Consider the following 21,407-nt stretch of genomic DNA (forward strand, 5'->3'; position numbering starts at 1 on the left):
CTATGGGGTTGAGATCTGGTGACTGCGCTGGCCACTCCATTACAGATAGAATACCAGCTGCCTGCTTCTTCCCTAAATAGTTCTTGCATAATTTGGAGGTGTGCTTTGGGTCATTGTCCTGTTGTAGGATGAAATTGGCTCCAATCAAGCGCTGTCCACATGGTATGGCATGGCGTTCCAAAATGGAGTGATAGCCTTCCTTATTCAAAATCCCTTTTACCTTGTACAAATCTCCCACTTTACCAGCACCAAAGCAACTCCAGACCATCATATTACCTCCACCATGCTTGACAGATGGCGTCAGGCACTCTTCCAGCATCTTTTCAGTTGTTCTGCGTCTCACAAATGTTCTTCTGTGTGATCCAAAAACCTCAAACATTCGTCTGTCCATAACACTTTTTTCCAATCTTCCTCTGTCCAATGTCTGTGTGCTTTTGCCCATATTAATCGTTTCCTTTTATTAGCCAGTCTCAGATATGGCTTTTTCTTTGCCACTCTGCCCTGAAGGCCAGCATCCCGGAGTCGCCTCTTCACTGTACACGTTGACACTGGCGTTTTGCGGGTACTATTTAATGAAGCTGCCAGTTGAGGACCTGTGAGGCGTCTATTTCTCAAACTAGAAACTCTAATGTACTTGTCTTGTTGCTCAGTTGTGCAGCGGGGCCTCCCACTTCTCTTTCTACTCTGGTTAGAGCCTGTTTGTGCTGTCCTCTGAAGGGAATAGTACACACCGTTGTAGGAAATCTTCAGTTTCTTGGCAATTTCTCGCATAGAATAGCCTTCATTTCTAAGAACAAGAATAGACTGTCGAGTTTCACATGAAAGCTCTCTTTTTCTAGCCATTTGGAGAGTTTAATCGAACCCACAAATGTAATGCTCCAGATTCTCAACTAGCTCAAAGGAAGGTCAGTTTTATAGCTCCTCTAAACAGCAAAACTGTTTACAGCGGTGCTAACATAATTGCACAAGGGTTTTCAAGTGTTTTTTCTAATCATCCATTAGCCTTCTAACACAGTTAGCAAACACAATGTACCATTAGAACACTGGAGTGATGGTTGCTGGAAATGGGCCTCTATACGCCTATGTAGATATTGCATTAAAAACCAGACGTTTGCAGCTAGAATAGTCATTTACCACATTAACAATATATAGAGTGTATTTCTGATTAATTTAAAGTTCTAAGCCTTGTAACGTCCTAGAAAAATAAAAGGATGTTCAAAATACAATGCAAATATAAAGTATACATATGGGAAATGGTCACTAGTGACTATTTTGTGTGGTATTACTATCTGTTTTACAAGCAGATACATTTAAATTTAGAAAAATGCATATTTTCTCTAAATTTTGGTGTTTTTCACGAATAAATATTTAATTTATCAACCAAATTTTTCCACTATCATAAAGTACAATATGTCACGAGAAAATAATCTCAGAATCGCTTGGATAGGTAAAAGCATTCCGGAGTTATTACCACATAAAGTGACACGTCCGATTTGAAAAAAATCGGATGTGCCACAAGGCCAAAACAGGCTGTGTCCTAAAAGGGTTAAGCCCCGCCTTAATTGTGGACGTTGTCAATCAGCTAGCGGCCATTACTAAGGCGATAATAATAAAGTTTAAAAAAATACAAGGACATAGAAAAAATATTTTTTTGAAATGAAAAACCCCCACACAACCCTCATTAACCATTTTATTGAGATTAAAAAAAGCCGTAATCGAAGTAGTCCTCGAATCCGACGTAGTCCAACTTCCAAACCTGTAAAAAAAACACACACAAAAATAATTGGTAAGACATAAAAAAGCAAAACAATTCTTATACTTACCTTTCCTAGTCCAGCACTAGAGCCGCAATGTCAGCGAGCTGGGCCCTATATCTAATCCTATCTTGCGTTATACTGTCTGCTGAGCCACTGTATCTAATCCCATCATGTGTGATACTGTCTGCTGAGCCTTATATCTAAGTGTCATGAACAAATACACAGTAAACAGTGAGGTCCCTGTTCTTCCCAAAATTCTCTGTCCCTACCTACTTGTACGACCCGACCTAAACGACGGCGCACAACTGGGCGGCGTTCCCTATACTGGTACAAGTGAAACTGACAAACAGATAAGACAGAGACAGTACGAAATAACAAAGGGTAACCTGGGAAGTACACGGAGGGAGAGGCAGGGCAATTGCGCCGCGGACAAGTACGGGCACAAAAGGTGGAGTCAGGTAGGCAGGGTCAGACCAGCAGAGTGCAGAAAAAACAAAAGTCAAAAGGCAAAGAAAAGTCAGGAGTCCAGACCTGACGCTCCTGAGCTCCTATTGGCTGCAGACTGCAACAGTCTGCCAGGCTGGGCGACGCCCGAGCAGGTAACTCTCGATGTCCTGGAGACCGAGGGAGCCGCAGGCAGAGAGTACGTGACACTAAGCCCATCATGTGTGATACTGTCTGCTGGGCCCTATATTTAAGCCCATCATGTGTGATACTGTCCATAGCTATAGGGTCGTAGTGCTATAGATATGCCAGAGGTGTAGCTAGGTTCTCCAGCACCCGGGGCAAAGATTCAGTTTGGCGCCCCCCCTCAACCTCTTACCCATCTCCTTCCCCCTCGCCATGTTTGTCTTCTCTACCAATCAATGACGTGTCATTTCTTTTCCACATTTATTTTTTTATGTAACTCGAGCATAAAAAATATTTGTACATTTTACAAGCAATATAGTTCTATACACAACGCCAGAACCAAGCTCATTACATATATACAGCACCAGAACTAAGCTCATTACATATATACAGCACAAGAACAAAGCTCAGTACGTAAATACAGAATCAAAACCAAGCTCAGTACATAAATACAGCTCCAGTACCAAGCTCTGTACATATATACAGCATCAGAACACAGCTCATTACATATATACAGCAGCAGAACACAGCTCATTACATATATACAGTACCAGAACAAAGTTCAGTACATAAATACAGCTCCAGAACAAAGCTCAGTACATAAATACAACACCAGCACAAATACAGCTCAATTTAGTGCAACCCCTGCCGTATAGGTTTGAACTAAATTGTTTCCAGCTCCCAGCATGGCCCGAACAATAATAAGGATATGCTGGGAGTTGCTGTTTCGCAAAAAAAAAACATATGATAATCATACCACCCATCATCTCGCTGCTGATCATACAGTGACTACAGTGCTGATTAGAGACAGAATAAACATTTACATTAAGTGACTCACCGGTGACGTCTCAGATTCTAGTTATTTTTCTCCATCCGGTCCAGACCTCTATGATGACTTCTCCAGGTCACAGCCCATTTCTGCAGTTTGCCGCTCAGATGTCTTCAGCTTCTCACTTTACCAACATTTCTACACCTATAAACAAAGATAAAGTTCTAATTATACCACACACTACGCCCCTAAATATAATAGTACCATACACTGCACCTCTAATTATTATAGTGCTATACACGGTGTCCCACACCGTGCCCCCTGTAGATAGTGCCTGCCAGAGCCCCCCATATAGCCCAGCCCTGTATAGTGTCCCACATATAGCTCCCCCTATAGTGCTCTACAGATAGCCCACCCCTGTATATAGTGCTCCACATATAGCCCACCCCTCTATATAGTGATCCACAGATAGCCAACCCCTGTATATAGCCCCTGAAGATATACACCTCTGTATATAATGCTCCACATATAGCCCATCCCAGTATATAGCCCGCCTGTAGATAGAGCCCCCCCCCCCCCCCCCCGTAGATAAAGCCACCCACCCTGTAGATAATGCCACACACTTTTGTATTAGGATAAAAAAATAAACTATACAAACTCACCTTAATCCCGTTCCCACGCCGTCCGGCGGCAATGGAAACCTGCTCTCTTCTGCGCATGTCTCCTGGGGTTGAACAATGCAAGCAGCGCGATGAAGTGATCGCGCTGCTTGCACCTATGAAAGGCACGGATTGGCAGGGCAGAATGACAGTCCCTGTCAATCAGCGCCTTTCAACGACTTAAGCGGCACAAAGTATCGTGCTGCTTCACTTGTAGAAAGGTGCTGAATGGCCAGGCACGGAGCGTACCCGGCCATTCATTGCTTCTAATTGTACCTGTGTCCTATAGACGCAACTATAATTAGGGTATGTTCACATGGCCTATTTTCAGACATAATTCGGGCGTTTTACACCTCGAATCACGCCTGAAAAAACGGCTCCAATACGTCTGCAAACATCTGCCCATTGCTTTCAATGGGTTTTACGATGTTCTGTACAGACGAGGTGTATTTTTACGCGTCGCTGTCAAAAGACGGCGCATAAAAAGACACCCGCCTCAAAGAAGTGCATGTCACTTCTTGGGACATGATTGGAGCCGTTTTTCATTGACTCCATTGAAAAACAGCTCCAATTACGTCCGTAATGGACTCTGCAAAAAACACGGGTACTTGCAAAAACTTCTGAAATTCAGGAGCTGTTTTCGCCTCAAAACTGCTCCGTAATTTCAGACATATTTTGCGTTGCCGTGTGAACATACCCTTATAAGTGCAGGAGGGGGTGGCGGCGGCAGCTGGTTTCAGTGGCGCCACCGACCCCTCAGAGGCAGCAGGCCGCCATCATGGACTGTGCAGCCCTGGCACCGCCCTCTAAATTGCACCCATGCCCCGCCCCAGCTACACCCCTGGATATGCTGTCTCCTATATACACTTTTTTTTGGGGGGGGGGGGGGTTATACGTATTGGGGCTATTTCCCCTGAAGTTTTAAGACCTTAGTGACGCCCCTGGCTACTAGTGCTGCATTGTTGGGTCACCTAGCGATGCAGCTGAAAGCTACAGGCCTTCGGCCATGAGAAGTTGGGGGGGGGGGGGGGGGCAAGAAGAATATTTGCAGCTACGCCTCAGCTAATGCCCTTACCCAGCAACATGGCCCCTTCACCGTGTGCATGAGATTGGGAGTTTAGTGGTCCCCACCAATGTTATCTCGGACAGGATTTATCCACTCAGTAATCATATTGAACACTTCTCTAGCATTAAATAAAAGTAGTGCGGAACTACTATTATTTTGTTATTTGAGAGCGCGACTCCCCAGCTCTACGCATTATTCCGCATTGCCACCAGCATGCCGTGTTACCGAACACCCCCTCTCCCCTCTTGATTGACAGTCTGTTACAACCATTCCCGATATACCGGATGGGCGGGACATTTCCTGGCGCCTAACAAACAAAACAAACAAAAACTACGTTCCTCTGGCCAATTGCCGTTTGTTTCTCTGTGATTGGCAACATAATCTACCAATCACAAGCCTAGCTCGGTTATAAGGGCTGCCTTTACGGCCGGGGTAACGATCTCTCTTTAAGATGGCGGCGGTGTCCTCGGTAGCGGCACTGCGTGGGGCTGATTACGAAAACGGGCTGCGCGGTGGTGCGGGGTCAACCGGTGGCGGCCAAGATGCTGGCGATGACGAACCCATGGGTCGAGTAGGGCTGGATCTCGACCTGGAATTGTTGGGCCCAGGCAGACGAATTCGACGGATAGGGGGCAGAATAACAACAGGGAGGAGATCCGGAGGACGGGGGAGCACAGAGAGCGGAGGTACCGGCGCACTGGAGGAGTTAGAAGAAGAGGAAATGGAGGAGGATGATCCCGGAGAACTCGGGGAAGACCCTGCAATTGAAGACCCGGTAAAGAGCTGAGACTGCTTAGGCCTATGCCAGAGAGGGGGAGGGGCTGAGTGAGCAGGCGCAGGTAATGGAGTCATAGCATGGGGATGTAGGATCGGGCTCCAGCCATACCGGCTCTGTTATATAACGTGTTGTGACGTCAGACGCATTAATATGTGCTTTAGGGATTCACAGTGTATTTAATATTCCATCCATATAGATTATTATTTTGTGATGTGGTTTCCTTGCCACTGGCTGCCTATGTTGTGAGGTAACATTGCCTGTTCTCTCGCTCAGCTTCCCCTCGCTGCCTTGTGAGTAGGGCCTTGTTCACACGTTGCGTTTGACATGGGTTCTGGTGCGAACTCTGGAGACTATCTGCGTAACATGTTCCCGCAACCTCGTTTTACATGCAAATTGTTTCCACATGGATTTTTGCTTGTGGTGCAGGGAAAAAAAATCTGCGGAATGTAGAATACTACTTCCTGTGGATTCCGTACCGGGAAGCCGGTGGTTTTCCATGTGCAGATTAGCTACATTGAATGGGAATAATACACATGTAGATCCACTGCACACTGTTAGAAATATAAGGTTCGCCTCAGATTTTTGCTGCGGAATCTTCTCTAAATACAGATTGGCTTTGCCCATGGCAAATCTGACCTGTGTGAACGCAGCTGTAGACTAATTTGCAGCACAATACTGAGGGTGTGTGCGTTTGGTTAAATGTAGTTGTTGGACTGGGTGTTGTGTGGTGCAGAGTTTGAGTATAAGGCATGAGTCTTTCCATTGGTAAGTGCGGGGTGTAATGTGGCTGGCGCTAAGGTTTTCTGAAGGATTATACTGAATGTCTTTGTCATACAGGAGTTGGAAGCCATCAAAGCCCGTGTTCGAGAAATGGAAGAGGAGGCAGTCAAGCTAAAGGAGCTGCAGAATGAGGTGGAGAAACAGATGAACATGAGCCCACCGCCCGGCAATGGTAACGCATGCATCAAACACTTAGGCCTCATGCACACGAACGTGCTTTTGCGGCCGAAAGTCCCCATGAGAATTGCGGCCCCATTCATTCCTATGGGGCCATGCACACGACCGTGGATTCCATGGCTCAGGAGCCCGCACCGCAGAAAGAACGGACATGTCTTATTACGCCCGTGTTCTGCGGTCCAGGCTCATTGAAAATCAAGGACGCGGCCATGTGCACGGCCCACGATTTGCAGGAGGCTCGCTGCCGGCCGACCCGAAAATCACGGCCGTGCACATGGCTACGGTCGTGTGCATGAGACCTTAAACTTTGTCAAGGCTTTCAGGTTTTTTTTAGATGCTGGATCGATAGTTTATAAGACTGGCTGGAGAACCTCTCTGAGGGATTCCAATCGTGAGGAATCAATGGTTCCAAAGATTGACCTTTACGTTAAAGTGCAGCTCTCCTCGAGGTTTAGCGCTGATTGTCGGAAGCTCTGCAGGGGAGGCAAGGTGGGCTGCTTGCTAAGGTAACAATTGGACAGGAGTCCTAAGGCGCTATTACAGCGGCCGTTGCAGCGAGCGCTGATCAATAAGACATCGTTGATCGGCGCTCGTTTGCTCCTGTCAGAAGGAGCTATGGATGGGGGCAAGCAGTCGTTACTCCGATCGCTAGTGCCCATACATTATCCTCTTGGCAGCGCATCTCCCTGTTTGCACAGGGAGAGGTGCTGCCGACAACGATATTTCACTTTATTTTTAATTATACGATCATCAGATGATGGAGCGTTTGCTCGTTCATCTGCTGATCGCTGTTTACACAGGGCAACAAGCGTTCTATGAACTCCTGTCTGCCCGATAATCGCCCAGTGTAACAACCCCTTTATGTACATAGGATTTTTGCAGTTGAGGACATAGCAAGTCTTTCCTCCCATGCAGCCTCTCCCTCCATCAGTTCTGAACTTCAGACGGGAGAGCAGTTTCTCTTATGTCCCTTTCATTTTATAATATGTTCTTTAATAATTTACTTCACATTGGACTCCATCTTTGGAGCAAATTTTTCAGTTTGAAGATGAAATTGGTGTATATAAAATTAGAAAATACTGCTTAAAGAGGCTCTGTCACCACATTATAAGTGCCCTATCTCCTACATAAGGAGATGGGCGCTATAATGTAGGTGACAGCAGTGCTTTCTATTTAGAAAAACGATCTATTTTCACCACTTTATTAGCGATTTTAGATTTATGCTAATGAGATGCTTAATGCCCAAGTGGGTGTTGTACAGAGGAGTGTATGATGCTGACCAATCGGCGTCATGCACTCCTCTCCATTCTTTTAGTCAGCGCATAGGGATCCTGCTAGATCCTTATGTGCTTTCTTATACTGACACCATAACGTTACTGAAGTGTCCTGACAGTGAATAGACATTCCACAGGATGTCTATTGACAATCTCTGCACTTCGTTACTCTGTGGTAGTTACAGCAGAGGAAGCGTAATCTCCCTGTAACCTGTCATTTACAGTGTGATCTTGCGAGATTACGCTTGCTCTGCTGTAAGTACCACAGAAACGTTACCGAAGTGTCGGGATTGTGAATAGACATCACGTCCTGGCTTGAAGGAATGTCTGTTCACTGTCAAGACACTTCAGTAACGTTATTGTGTCAGTACAAGACAGCACATTGTGAATAACGCAGGATCACGATGTGCTAAGTAAATGAATGAAGTGTATGATGCTGATTGGTCAGCGTCATACACTCCTCTGTACAACGCCTGCTTGGTCTAAATTAAAAATGACAACTTGGGCTTTAAGAAACTAATTGGCATAAAGCTATAATCTCTAATAACGTGGTAAAAATAGATTTTTTTTCTAAATAAAAAGCACTGCTGTCACCTAAATTATAGCGCCCATCTCCTTATATAGGAGATAGGGCACTTATAATGTGGTGACAGAGCCTCTTTAAGGTCAAAAAAGGACTGTCCGTTAATAGAATGTTAGGCCCTATTTTTTTTTTTTTCACGGCAGCAACACTGCTGCATTAAAATCAATACATGTCCGTGGGACTATTCACCCAGCCAATGTTTTTCCTTTTTTTTTTTTTTTTTTTTAATGGACCGTGGAAAAAATAAGACATCCTATTTTTGCCTGTTTTCTCAGATCTTTCAATAGACTCGTGGTTCCGTACAGGTGCAAATCGGCTGTAAAAAAACAAACAAAAAAGCTGTTTTTCACGGCAGATTTGACCCCCAGCCGTGTGAATAAAGCCTAGCAGGATGAGTACATGATCAGTAAATAAAACCATACATGTAAAAACTAATCCTATCTATCGCATAGGGGTCCCCAACATTTGTCCCGCCTGGGATAAATGAGTGCTGGCCGGTCATGTGTATTATAGGAGTTACTTAAACAGCTAAGCAAGCCTGCTCAGCTGTTTCCATAACGACCTTAGACTTGAAAAGAGCCATGCATGGCAACCTCTGTTTATTCTCCACCTATATGTAGTGGCTGCTTTCTCACCTGGCAGGCCAGGGATTGGGAGGTGCTGGGACCTAAATCTATCAGGCATTTATGGCATAAATAAATGGATATGACCCTTTAAAAAAAAAAATAAAAAATGTAATTCTAAAGTAAAGCTCTACCTTTCAGCCGCTTAAAGCCGCTTAGGGTATTGCAATGCCTACAATTTCCCATTAAACTTGTATTTGCTGACTTGCCCATGAATACCTGGGTCATGAAGCAAGTTTCCTGTATGCAGTTAGCAGAATGCAAACTTCTAGTTTCTACTCTGTATGGTATAAGTAGAGGCTGGCATTTACAATGTGTTTATGGGCATTACCACACACTGCCAGCGCTGACGCTGACAAACTGCAGGCAGTCTTCACTAAAGCTCTTATGGTTTTCTTCAGTATGGCAAAGGGACCTGTCAGAAAGCATGACAGTAGCTCAGGACAGCTCTGAATATTATTGTATGTGGAATGCTCTTGTCACTATTTTAGGTTTGTTTCCGCAATGAATTTCTTGGAAGCATCAGCTGAACTAATGCTTTGTTTCTTGTATCACTGCAGCTGGTCCAGTTATCATGTCCATAGAAGAGAAGATGGAAGCTGATGCTCGATCAATTTATGTAGGAAATGTAAGTGCTTTATGTTTGTGAATCGCTTACTGTATTCAACCTTATGGTTTACAACACACAACAGGCTTTATGTATTAGAATTGTTTGAAAGTGGCCCATTGCACTGCAGCCAGACTTAAAGAGGCTCTGTCACCAGATTTTGCAACCCCTATCTCCTATTGCAGCAGATCGGCGCTGCAATGTAGATTACAGTAACGTTTTTATTTTTTAAAAAACGAGCATTTTTGGCCAAGTTATGGCCATTTTTGTATTTATGCAAATGAGGCTTGCAAAAGTACAACTGGGCGTGTTGAAAAGTAAAAGTACAACTGGGCGTGTATTATGTGCGTACATCGGGGCGTTTTTACTAGCTGGGCGTTCTGACGAGAAGTATCATCCACTTCTCTTCAGAACGCCCAGCTTCTGGCAGTGCACAGACACAGCGTGTTCTCCAGAGATCACGCTGTGTCGTCACTCACTTCCTGCCCCAGGTCCTGCATCGTGTCGGCCACATCGGCACCAGAGGCTACAGTTGATTCTGCAGCAGCATCAGCGTTTGCAGGTAAGTAGCTACATCGATTTACCTGCAAACGCCGATGCTGCTGCAGAATCATCTGTAGCCTCTGGTGCCGATGTGTCCTCGCTCGTCTGACACGATGCAGGACCTGGGGAAGTGATATCACAGCGTGATCTCTCGAACACGCTGTGTGTCTGCACTGCCAGAAGCTGGGCGTTCTGAAGAGAAGTGGATGATACTTCTCGTCAGAACGCCCAGCTAGTAAAAGTAGTAAAAACGCCCCGATGTACGCATATAATACACGCCCAGTTGGACTTTTACTTTTCAACACGCCCAGTTGTACTTTTACAAGCCTCATTTGCATAAATACAAAAATGGCCATAACTTGGCCAAAAATGCTCGTTTTTTAAAAATAAAAACGTTACTGTAATCTACATTGCAGCGCCTATCTGCTGCAATAGGAGATAGGGGTTGCAAAATCTGGTGACAGAGCCTCTTTAAGGTCTGTTCACACAGTGATGTGTTTTGACATCATTGTGTGAATAGACCCTAAAGCCTTTAAGTGAATAAAATTAGAGCTTTGGTTGGTGTCCAACAACAATTCCCCTTGTTTTAGACCATTTTAATACAGTAGTTTGTTTTGCGCTGCAGATTGTTAGAGAAGCATTTTTTTTATTTATTTTTTGCCATTAATTAATAGTACAAGGAACTTGCATCCCCTGACTCTATGCATTGATCAGTCACACTCTATTCACGGATTGCTTCATGTGTACTAAATCTGAAAAGGAGACAAACTTTTCAGCTTTACCGACAGATATGGTTACAATGGCTGCCCATAGATGTCTATGGAGAGGGGAGGAGCTGGGAGCTATTGGAGGAAGAGGCACATACACACTAAGTCTGCGGTTTCTAGTTAGGCCTCATGCTCACAAACTTGTTTTTGCTGCCGTAATTCACCCGCAAACCTGCTGGGAATTGCGGGCACATGCACACGATCGTGGTTTCCATGGTCTGTGCATTGGCTAGGAGCCCAGACCGCAAGAAGATGGGACACGTCCTTATGCAGTCCTCGGCCGTCCGTGCCACAGTCACAGGCCGTGCCCACGGCTACGGTTGTGAGGCGCCTTAGTGTTCTTCTGTCTCACCCAGTACTGGATTCACAACCACACTGAGTACTGCTGTATAATGTCCTCCATGAGTGGGGAGCAGGTTCTCTTCTGTGGCAGTATAATGGGAGACGACATAGCAGCTGGTCTCTGCCCCTTCTGGAGCTGAGCTTAGGGACAACGCGATTAGAGATGGAGCCTGCAGAAGGGAAAACTGGTAAAAAAAAAAAAATGCAGGTACAGTCCTGTAATGTTCAGAAATGTTTTTTTATTTTTTTTGTAATGTACACGCCAGGGCTTCTGAATATTTGCTTAAAGAGGCTCTGTCACCAGATTTTGCAACCCCTATCTGCTATTGCAGCAGATAGGCGCTGCAATGTAGATTACAGTAACGCTTTTATTTTTAAAAAACGAGCATTTTTGGCCAAGTTATGACCATTTTCGTATTTATGCAAATGAGGCTTGCAAAAGTACAACTGGGCGTGTTGAAAAGTAAAAGTACATCGGGGCGTGTTTACTACTTTTACTAGCTGGGCGTTGTGTATAGAAGTGTCATCCACTTCTCTTCACAACGCCCAGCTTCTGGCAGTGCAGCACTGTGACGTCACTCACAGGTCCTGCATCGTGTCGGCACCAGAGGCTACAGATGATTCTGCAGCAGCATCGGCGTTTGCAGGTAAGTCGATGTAGCTACTTACCTGCAAATGCTGATGCTGCTGCAGAATCAACTGTAGCCTCTGGTGCCGACACGATGCAGGACCTGTGAGTGACGTCACAGTGCTGCACTGCCAGAAGCTGGGCGTTGTGAAGAGAAGTGGATGACACTTCTATACACAACGCCCAGCTAGTAATAGTAGTAAAAACGCCCCGATGTACGCACACAATACACGCCCAGTTGTACTTTTACTTTTCAACACGCCCAGTTGTACTTTTGCAAGCCTCATTTGCATAAATACGAAAATGGTCATAACTTGGCCAAAAATGCTCGTTTTTTAAAAATAAAAACGTTACTGTAATCTACATTGCAGCGCCTATCTGCTGCAATAGCAGATAGGGGTTGCAAAATCTGGTGACAGAGCCTCTTTAAAACAGTGAATTTTCTGTTTGGCTATGGTCACATAACATGCCCTTCACACCACGTTCATTCCCTACATTTATCATGTACATCAGGAAAGCTCCCAGCGTACACGCTAAACATGTACATGGGTCTCCAATTAGCCCAACAGTGTCCTTTTGGTCTCAGTCGGGCTTGTACCCATATTGTTGTTTTTTTTTTAGCATGTAAAAGTATAGTAGACTATTCTATTTCACCCAGCAAGTTCATACAAAAGAGCTGCGTGGCATGTTTTTTTTAACATGGGCGCATTTGGGTGACATACGTTAAACGTATACCATACAGTGGCTTAAGTCATGGCTTCTTTACTAGTTTTTCATGATGTATCTGTTAAACCGATACCATGTTAGTCTATGGGTGACTGATGCCTAATCGTGGCATCCGTCCCTCAGACTACTAGTTTTTCATGATGTATCAGTTAAACGGGTACCACTATAAAGAAGTTCATGACCTATCCCTTTAATGGATACCTCTATAATCATGGAGAAGGATGCCACTGTTGGGGAATCTGTAACAGCCTTAGTTTAACATATACAGATTTTTCCCGCCATGTCAAACGCAGTGTAATAAATGTGATGTGAAGGCGGCCTAATTCAGATAGTTTTTGTTCTGATTTCCCAATTTGATGTATCTGCAGGTTGATTATGGGGCAACAGCTGAGGAACTTGAAGCACACTTCCATGGCTGTGGCTCTGTGAACAGGGTAACCATTCTTTGCGACAAGTTTACTGGTCACCCAAAAGGGTAAGTACTTACGTTATTTTTCGGACTATAAGACGCACCCAGGTTTTAGACCACAGAAAAAAGTGAAAAAAAAAGTAATTTTTCCTTTTTACAGAAAGAACTATCGGTTAAAAAATAATTTGTACAGTTTCACCACATAACTTATATTTTTTTTCATCGTTTGAGCGGTGTGAGGGCTTATTTTTTGCGGGATGAGCTGTAGTTTTTATTAGCACTTTTTTTGGTATATAATTTTTTTTATCCCTTTTTTATTTAATTCTTTTTAGCGCTATGGTGACACAAAACAACTATTCTGGAGTTTTACATTTATTTTTTTATGCTGTTCACCCAAATAATGCTATGTTGTAATAGATTTGGAGTTTTACAGACCGTGATACCAATTTTTTTATTTTTACATTGTGCTTCAGGAAATATGGGAAAGTTTTTGTTTTTTTTTTGTTTTTTTTTTTTAACTTTAAAAAATGTATTCTCCTGAATTTCTTATTTTTTTTACACATTTTTAGTTACCCCTAGGGGACTTGAACAAGCAATCATTAGATCACTGGTGCAATACAGCGATGTGTTACGGAAACAGCGTAACTCGCTGAGCAAAGCGGTTTCCGTAACTCCCATGGTAGTGAATGTGAGTTACGGAAACAGCGTAGCTCGGCAAGTTGCGCTGTTTCCGTAACTAGACTGTTTTAACCAGGAAGTGACTGGGAGACAGCGGAGCCGGGTAAGATAGCATGGTATTTAGGGGGCCCCGTACTAGAGATAGGTGCGGGTCCCAGAGGTGGGACCTCACTGGTCGGGAAGGGGTTAAGTAAGAAGCGGTCAGGGGGTCCAGCTCTGCCGAGTACCTTGACTGCCAACTATGACGCAGGGACTCTTTAGCAGGATTTATTCTTGCTAAAAACTGCATCTTATAGTCCGAAAAAGACATTAGTTACTCAGGCTTTTTTTTATCATGCTTAAATCATAATGTACCATGGTTAAAGAGGCTCTGTCACTCATTTATTAATGCCTATCTCCTAACTAATCTAATAGGTGCTATGATGCTAACTATAGTGTAAATTGTTTCAAAATGTTTATTTGCAAAGTTATGTGCATTTTTCTAAATATGCTAATTTGGCTGTACTTGCAAAATTGGAGGTAACTTTCTTTGCACTCTGGGTGGTGTAATGTTTTCTGTATGACACTGTCCAATCGGCATCAGAGTTCTCCTCTTCCCAGCCCCGCAACACAGTGTGATCTTGCGATTGAATCGGAGATCACGCTGGGATGATAAGAGAACTGTATGAAGCTGATTGTACAACATCCTACAGAAAACATGCAATCCGCTTCAATTCTCCTCTTCCAGGCAGAGCGTGATCTCCGCTTCAATCACGCTGCATTGCTGGGAAGAGAACTGTATGACACGGCTTGGACAATGTCATACAAAAAACACTACACTGCCCAGAGAAGTTGCCTCCCGTTTGGGAAGTATAGCCAAATTAGCATATTTTGAAAAAAGCGCGCAACCTTGCAAATCATTTTGCAACACAATTTACACTAGTTATCAGCATCATAGCACCTATTAGATTAGTTAGGGCATTGATAAACTAGTGACAGATTCTCTAAGTTAGCCCTACAGGATGTGGGCACTTTATGAACCATACAACTGCTGAAGTATAAGTCAGACAGCATATTCGTGTATGGCTATATCTCACCCTGGGCTGTTTGGTTGGCTATGGTCCTGGAGATTTGCTTTTTAGGACTGACTTCTGTACAAACTTAAAGAGGCTCTGTCACCAGATTTTGCAGCCCCTATCTGCTATTGCAGCAGATCGGCGCTGCAATGTAGATTACAGTAACGTTTTTATTTTTTAAAAACGAGCATTTTTGGCCAAGTTATGACCATTTTCGTATTTATGCAAATGAGGCTTGCAAAAGTACAACTGGGCGTGTTGAAAAGTAAAAGTACAACTGGGCGTGTATTATGTGCGTACATCGGGGCGTGTTTACTACTTTTACTAGCTGGGCGTTGTGTATAGAAGTGTCATCCACTTCTCTTCAGAACGCCCAGCTTCTGGCAGTGCAGCACTGTGACGTCACTCACAGGTCCTGCATCGTGTCGGCACCAGAGGCTACAGATGATTCTGCAGCAGCATCGGCGTTTGCAGGTAAATCGATGTAGCTACTTACCTGCAAATGCTGATGCTGCTGCAGAATCAACTGTAGCCTCTGGTGCCGACACGATGCAGGACCTGTGAGTGACGTCACAGCGTGATCTCTGGAGAACACGGCTGTGTCTGCACTGCCAGAAGCTGGGCGTTCTGAAGAGAAGTGGATGATCCTTCTATACACAACGCCCAGCTAGTAAAAGTAGTAAACACGCCCCGATGTACGCACATAATACACGCCTAGTTGTACTTTTACTTTTCAACACGCCCAGTTGTACTTTTGCAAGCCTCATTTGCATAAATACGAAAATGGTCATAACTTGGCCAAAAATGCTCGTTTTTTAAAAATAAAAACGTTACTGTAATCTACATTGCAGCGCCGATCTGCTGCAATAGCAGATAGGGGCTGCAAAATCTGGTGACAGAGCCTCTTTAAGTACTTTGTAATATAGGGCCTGAAGTATTTTCAGTGAACTTTCTGAAAATCTGTAGAACTGTTGCAGCTGTCACTTAGCGGGGGTCACTCTTAATATATATTTTTATTTTTTTTGTATATATGGATCTAGCCAGTAAAAGTGGCATTTATAATTAGTGAAAACTGCTGCTCATAGCAGCCGTTTAGATCCGTTTTAGTTTTGACCCCTTGGCAACATCAAACGTACGATTACTTTGGATGTACGCTATCCTAACATGAGCCTGCACAATAAGCGGCAGGTGCCAGCTGTTTCAAACGTCGAACACCCACATGCAACGTCTGGGATCGAAGAGCACTCCGATCCTAGGTGTTAAACCTCAGATTCTGCAGTAACTGCGACCATGGCATCGGAGTGGTTTCACATGGAAAAATTTAAATGGTGGACAAAGAAAATTGTCGTCTCTGAGGGCCTCGTGTCTGGTTGCTATACTTCGACCTCAAAATTGTTCCCAAATTAGTTTTTGCCGTTTCATTCCAGAGATTGAGGTCAGATTTGGCTAGTTTGTGCCAAACCGATCTGCATCCATTCGATATCCGACCAGGCCAAAGTTCAAGGCAGAGACTGTCTTGTCAATTTGTTTTTAACTTCTGTTCTCGTCCTCCATAACTACAACCTTCCGTCAAACCGTGAATGAGTAATTGTCCAGAAAATGTCTGTCAAATCCGTAATGTATGGCCAGCGGTTTCAACAAACAAACTTTAAAGGAATCTGTGACCAGACTTCACAATACAAACTGCATACATTATTGAATAGATCTTGGAGCTAACGAAGCTGGTGGACTTTGAAAATTGATACCCGAATTACTGTAAAATCTTTTTCAAAATTGACGCGCCAAATAAAGTATGTGCATTAAACAAAGTATATGTTTGATGTAATATCTCCACCCGCCTAGAGCTGACAAGCTCTGATGAGTGTCCCACCTCCCCCACTTGATGCTGAAATCTCATACATGCTCCTTGCAAGCTGTAGTCTCTCCTTCCAGCACTAGTTTAGTGTGAAATTACAGCTTCTAATTCCATCTGCTGCTTTCTTTTACTGCAGAACATGGATGAAGGCAGCTTTTACGGAGTATGTGAGATTTCAGCATTGTGCAGGGAAGGAGGTATACTGTTAAGAGGTTGTCTGTTCTAGGTGGGAGAAGGTTGCTTATTTTAATGAGACCAAGTATATGCATAATGTAATCTCATTTTGAGACCATGTACATGTATCCGGCAAGAAGACTTTAAGAGGACTATGCAGCCATTCCTGGACCTGGTGAAGCTGGTGTGCTTACTTTAAATATCCATATAAGAAATCTGTTTAATAATGTATGTAGTTTGGTTATGTCCTTAATTGCATGGAGGAAAATAGAAGCGAATGTGCCTCAGACCTCAAAATGGTCTTGACGGGAAACTATAGCAGTTTTTCTGTTAGACCCAATCTCCTTGCTTTTATTTTTACCAAAGCGGAGATTTGGTTGCTGTGGGCGATGCTATTTATAAATGAAATCCCATATACTTAACGCTGCTTCTCCTATTGTCCGATGTTCAAGAAATTTGTGACTTGATTCACTGGCAGCAGTGCCAGCTTTTTAAAATAGGTTTGCATAGACTCATTTATATTCTATAATGTGCGCTAAACATGTCAGTATCTTGCCCATTAAAGATGAGACTTTAAAGATCTGTCACCAGTTTATTAATGCCCTATCTCCTAATTAATCTAAAAGGCGCTATGATGCTGATAACTACAGTGCGGTGTAATCATTTTGTCAAACGTTCATTTGTAAAGTTATGGGCGTTTTTCTAGATATGCTAACTTGGCTTTACTTGCCAAATGGGAGGTAACTCTTACTTCTCACACTGGGCTGTGTAATGTTTTCTGTGTGACTGTCCAATCAGCATCACACAGTTCTCCTCTTCCCAGCCCAGCAACAGTGTGATCCTATAGTACATAGCTTCCACTCCCGACTGATCCTGGTTACATATGACAGATTAGAATCTGTCATATGCCACTGTTCTAGGTGGACCACAGCCGGAGATATGACTATTTGAAGTGATCCCCCTTCCCTCTAGCCTCAGTCTCTTACACTGTGTGAAGCAGCTTCATGCTGATAGGACAGCGTCAGAGGCTGTGAGGAGGCTCCACCTCAGGAGAATCGCTCGTGTTAATGCCCATTTGTCAAGTATAGCCTCATTTGCATATTTCGAAAAAAAGCTCATAACTTGTAAATTAAGAGTTTTGGATACAGTTTTCACTAGCATTTTCAGTGTGAAAGCACCTATTAGATTACTTCTGAGCCTGCACCATCACCGCGACGTACCTTCACCGTGGTTTGTGGGCACACCTTCCCGACAGTGCTGTATATATACGGCGGATGTCGGGAAGGGGTTAAGGAGAGGCGTTTGTCTTTGTCTGACTGTTGCAGCTTAGTATGTATGTAGGAATAGAGATAAAGATGAATGTTCGAGTAGTTTTGATGAGCTTAACAGAAGGAAACTTTCAGAGGCCTTTTAATGCTGTAATCTGAATATGTTCTGACTCCATTTACTGAAATCTAATATCCCCATGTTTTCTGATGACTCAACTGCTGCTGTTTGGGAGTGCTTCCTCTATGAAAAGTATGTGGTACTGAAATGCAACAATATTTGGAATCCTTAATTTAGTGTTCTGTTATTGCAGGTTTGCCTACATTGAATTCTCCGATAAAGAGTCAGTCCGGACATCCATGGCACTAGATGAGTCTTTGTTCAGAGGTCGACAGATAAAAGTAAGTTAATGCTAATTTTGGTAAATATAGTTACAACTAATTTTAAAGAGGACCTGTCGCCTTTACTGACCTTTCAATTTTAGTAAATGCTTATGTTCCAGAATTATTTTTATGTCTGAATAAATTGACGACTGGGTGTTAAAACTGCTAACCAGGACAAGGAGTGGTGACTTGAGGCTGGCCCCAGTAACCGCTATGGCATATAGTTTTTTAGGTCCGTTTAATCATCTAACATTTAAAAACCTATATATTTCTGGTCTAGTTTTTTTTTTTCCACTTATGCCAACTTGTCTCAGATGCTGGGTCATTTTGATTTAATGGATGCCATTGATTTGAAACTATTTGCGGTATTGTTTTGCTCTAACTGACAATTTTCACACCATGTTTTCTTTAGTGTATGACAGTGCATAAGACATAGGCCACTTTGCTGCATTCTTCTATACAGTGGGTCGCCGCAGACTAAGTTTTGCTTTACAGTAAATAAAGATATCCCTGGGTACAGCCATATTGGAGGGGAAAAAAGCAACCTTTATTTCCTCTACAGACAGCACAGCAGCGTATGTGTGCTATAGGGTGGCTTTACACTTAAACGCCACACAAGCTTTTTGTGATTTTTGGATAAATGCCGCAGCCCCAAAAAACTACCATATTTAATAATTTAATATTTATGGCCGCAGCAGCGAAAAAGTAGCCTATTTATTATAAATGCTGCGTGTGAAGCCTTTTATATGGCAGCTAATATAATGGGAGTCCATTGAGAGAAATCTCAGGATAGTCATCAGGAAGAGATGAATACAGCCCTCCCCCAGATACCAGGCAGTGACAGGGGAGATGCATGCAGATCCTTATCTGTATTGTATGGTGTTACTATCCTGACCTATATTGGCCTTGATCAGTACAATAAAGCTGTCATTAACTCGTCCACCCTCTGAGATGACTCTGCTAATGCTGAGCCTATGTATATAGCAAAGCTGACAAGTGCGCTTTTGGAAACTGCTTATGACTTTTCAAGGGGCCAGTGTGAAAACAAATAGACTTTAAATTTTTGAAACATTTTTAAGTGAATATCCATATAAAGAGATCATTAATTTTTTTTTTTTTTCAGAAATGTTTTTCTAATGTCTCTAATTCTATGGTTAAACTTGAATGCATACTTTATTTATACATTTTGGAAGATATTGTACATCTGAATAAACAATAAAACTTTGAAGACACAGAATGGAGGGTATAACCCTGTATTTGACATGTATATGTAATATGTACGGTTTTTATTCCTTGACGAGACATACAAGGATTTGGACTCCAAGAATCCGAAATAAGAGTTGTACAATACAATTAGGTGCTGTTTGATCTTGCTGTGTGTGCATATATGTCAAGTGTTTTTTTGTTTTAACAGGTGGTTCCCAAAAGGACTAACAGACCTGGTATAAGTACAACAGACAGAGGCTACCCGCGGGCAAGATTCCGAGCTAGAGCATCATCTTATAGTTCCCGTTCCAGGTTCTACAGTGGCTACACAGCAAGGCCTAGAGGACGCGTGTACAGGTCTGGGGAAGGGTTGAAGTAATGGTGGATCTACTGTCTGTGGGAGTGGGGTATATATGTTCTTGCTATGTTTTTTGCTTACACTAGGCTTATCTCTTTCAGGGGACGGGCTCGAGTGACGTCATGGTATTCTCCTTACTAAAAATATATCTTTAGGAAGAACTGAAAGGCAAAAACACAAAAAATGAAAAAAAAGAAGACTGGAATGCATTTTAAGAGAATTAATAACATGAGGGCCCCGGTGGGCCATCTCTCATTTGCTTATATGCCCCTATGTACAGGCTTCAAACACTGTCTTAAGATGGGTTTGGTAGGCCAGGTTCCTGAGGTTTCATGTATCTTGGGGATTATAGGTGATTACAGTCCTTAATCTTATTCTCAGTGTGTTGAGTGTATGACTTGTCCCTGGGTTACACGGGGGTCTGATTGTTCCATGTTGGGGAAGTTAATGGGTTATAACAAATGTACACATTGAATGGTTCCCAGTGTAATATTAGATATGGGGAGGGAGGGTGATGTCTGCTAAACATCCTGCTGTTTTCTTTTTTTTTTTTTTTCTTTTTTTGCGTGTTTTTATCTTTGCAGGTTTCTTTCTATGGGAGAAGCTTGTTTCCCGGAGAGACTCCGCTGCCCCCTCACAAGAGCCTTTTCTTTAGTTTTATTCTAGCTCAGATTCCTGCAAACTGTTGAAGAAACAAGCTGGGCATCTTTTTGTTTTAGAATGTTTTTTATTTTATTTTTGTTCCTTGAGTTTTTTTTAAATAAATATAGTGGCAGGCAGGGAAAAAAAGAAAAATAAAAAAAGATGGTAAAACAGATATTGTCGTCTAATCTGTAAAAGCCGTGGTAAGATGTTTAAGAATGCATATTGCAGACTTGAAGGGCTTAAAGAGGCTCTGTCACCAGATTTTGCAACCCCTATCTCCTATTGCAGCATTTTTGGCCAAGTTATGACCATTTTTATATTTATGTAAATGAGGCTTTCTAAAGTACAACTGGGTGTGTATTATGTGCGTACATCTGGGCGTTTTTACTTCTTTTACTAGCTGGGCGTTGTGAATAGAAGTATCAGCCACTTCTCTCCACAACGCCCAGCTTCTGGCAGTGCAGACACACAGCGTGTTCTCGAGAGATCACGCTGTGACGTCACTCACTTCCTGCCCCAGGTCCTGCATCGTGTCGGACAATCGAGGACACATCGGCACCAGAGGCTACAGTTGATTCTGCAGCAGAATCAGCGTTTGCAGGTTTGTCTGGTGTAATCATGACCTAAACTCTGCCCATCTAGAGCGGACAAGCTCCTATCAGTATGCCT

At 43.2% G+C, this 21,407-nt stretch overlaps 1 protein-coding gene across 1 annotated transcript; it reads left to right on the top strand.

The window, feature by feature from the left end:
• Nucleotides 1-5,233: 5,233 nt before the first annotated feature.
• Nucleotides 5,234-20,908, top strand: PABPN1 (poly(A) binding protein nuclear 1). The gene is made up of 7 exons (XM_075828903.1): nucleotides 5,234-5,656; nucleotides 6,497-6,611; nucleotides 9,657-9,724; nucleotides 13,078-13,184; nucleotides 18,460-18,547; nucleotides 19,944-20,092; nucleotides 20,195-20,908. The coding sequence occupies exons 1-7, from the start codon at nucleotides 5,333-5,335 to the stop codon at nucleotides 20,232-20,234; spliced, it is 891 nt and encodes a 296-aa protein (XP_075685018.1). The 5' UTR covers nucleotides 5,234-5,332; the 3' UTR covers nucleotides 20,235-20,908.
• Nucleotides 20,909-21,407: the final 499 nt, after the last annotated feature.

The sequence above is a fragment of the Rhinoderma darwinii genome, chromosome 1 (assembly GCF_050947455.1).
Source record: "Rhinoderma darwinii isolate aRhiDar2 chromosome 1, aRhiDar2.hap1, whole genome shotgun sequence".
NCBI lineage: Eukaryota > Metazoa > Chordata > Amphibia > Anura > Rhinodermatidae > Rhinoderma > Rhinoderma darwinii.

Bases quoted from the DNA above. Each gene is read 5' to 3' on its own strand.
- PABPN1 (XM_075828903.1), top strand. From the start codon at position 5,333: ATGGCGGCGGTGTCCTCGGTAGCGGCACTGCGTGGGGCTGATTACGAA. The intron at 18,548-19,943 runs GTAAGTTAATGC...TTGTTTTAACAG, and splicing joins TCAGAGGTCGACAGATAAAA to GTGGTTCCCAAAAGGACTAA. The intron at 20,093-20,194 runs GTCTGGGGAAGG...TATCTCTTTCAG, and splicing joins CCTAGAGGACGCGTGTACAG to GGGACGGGCTCGAGTGACGT.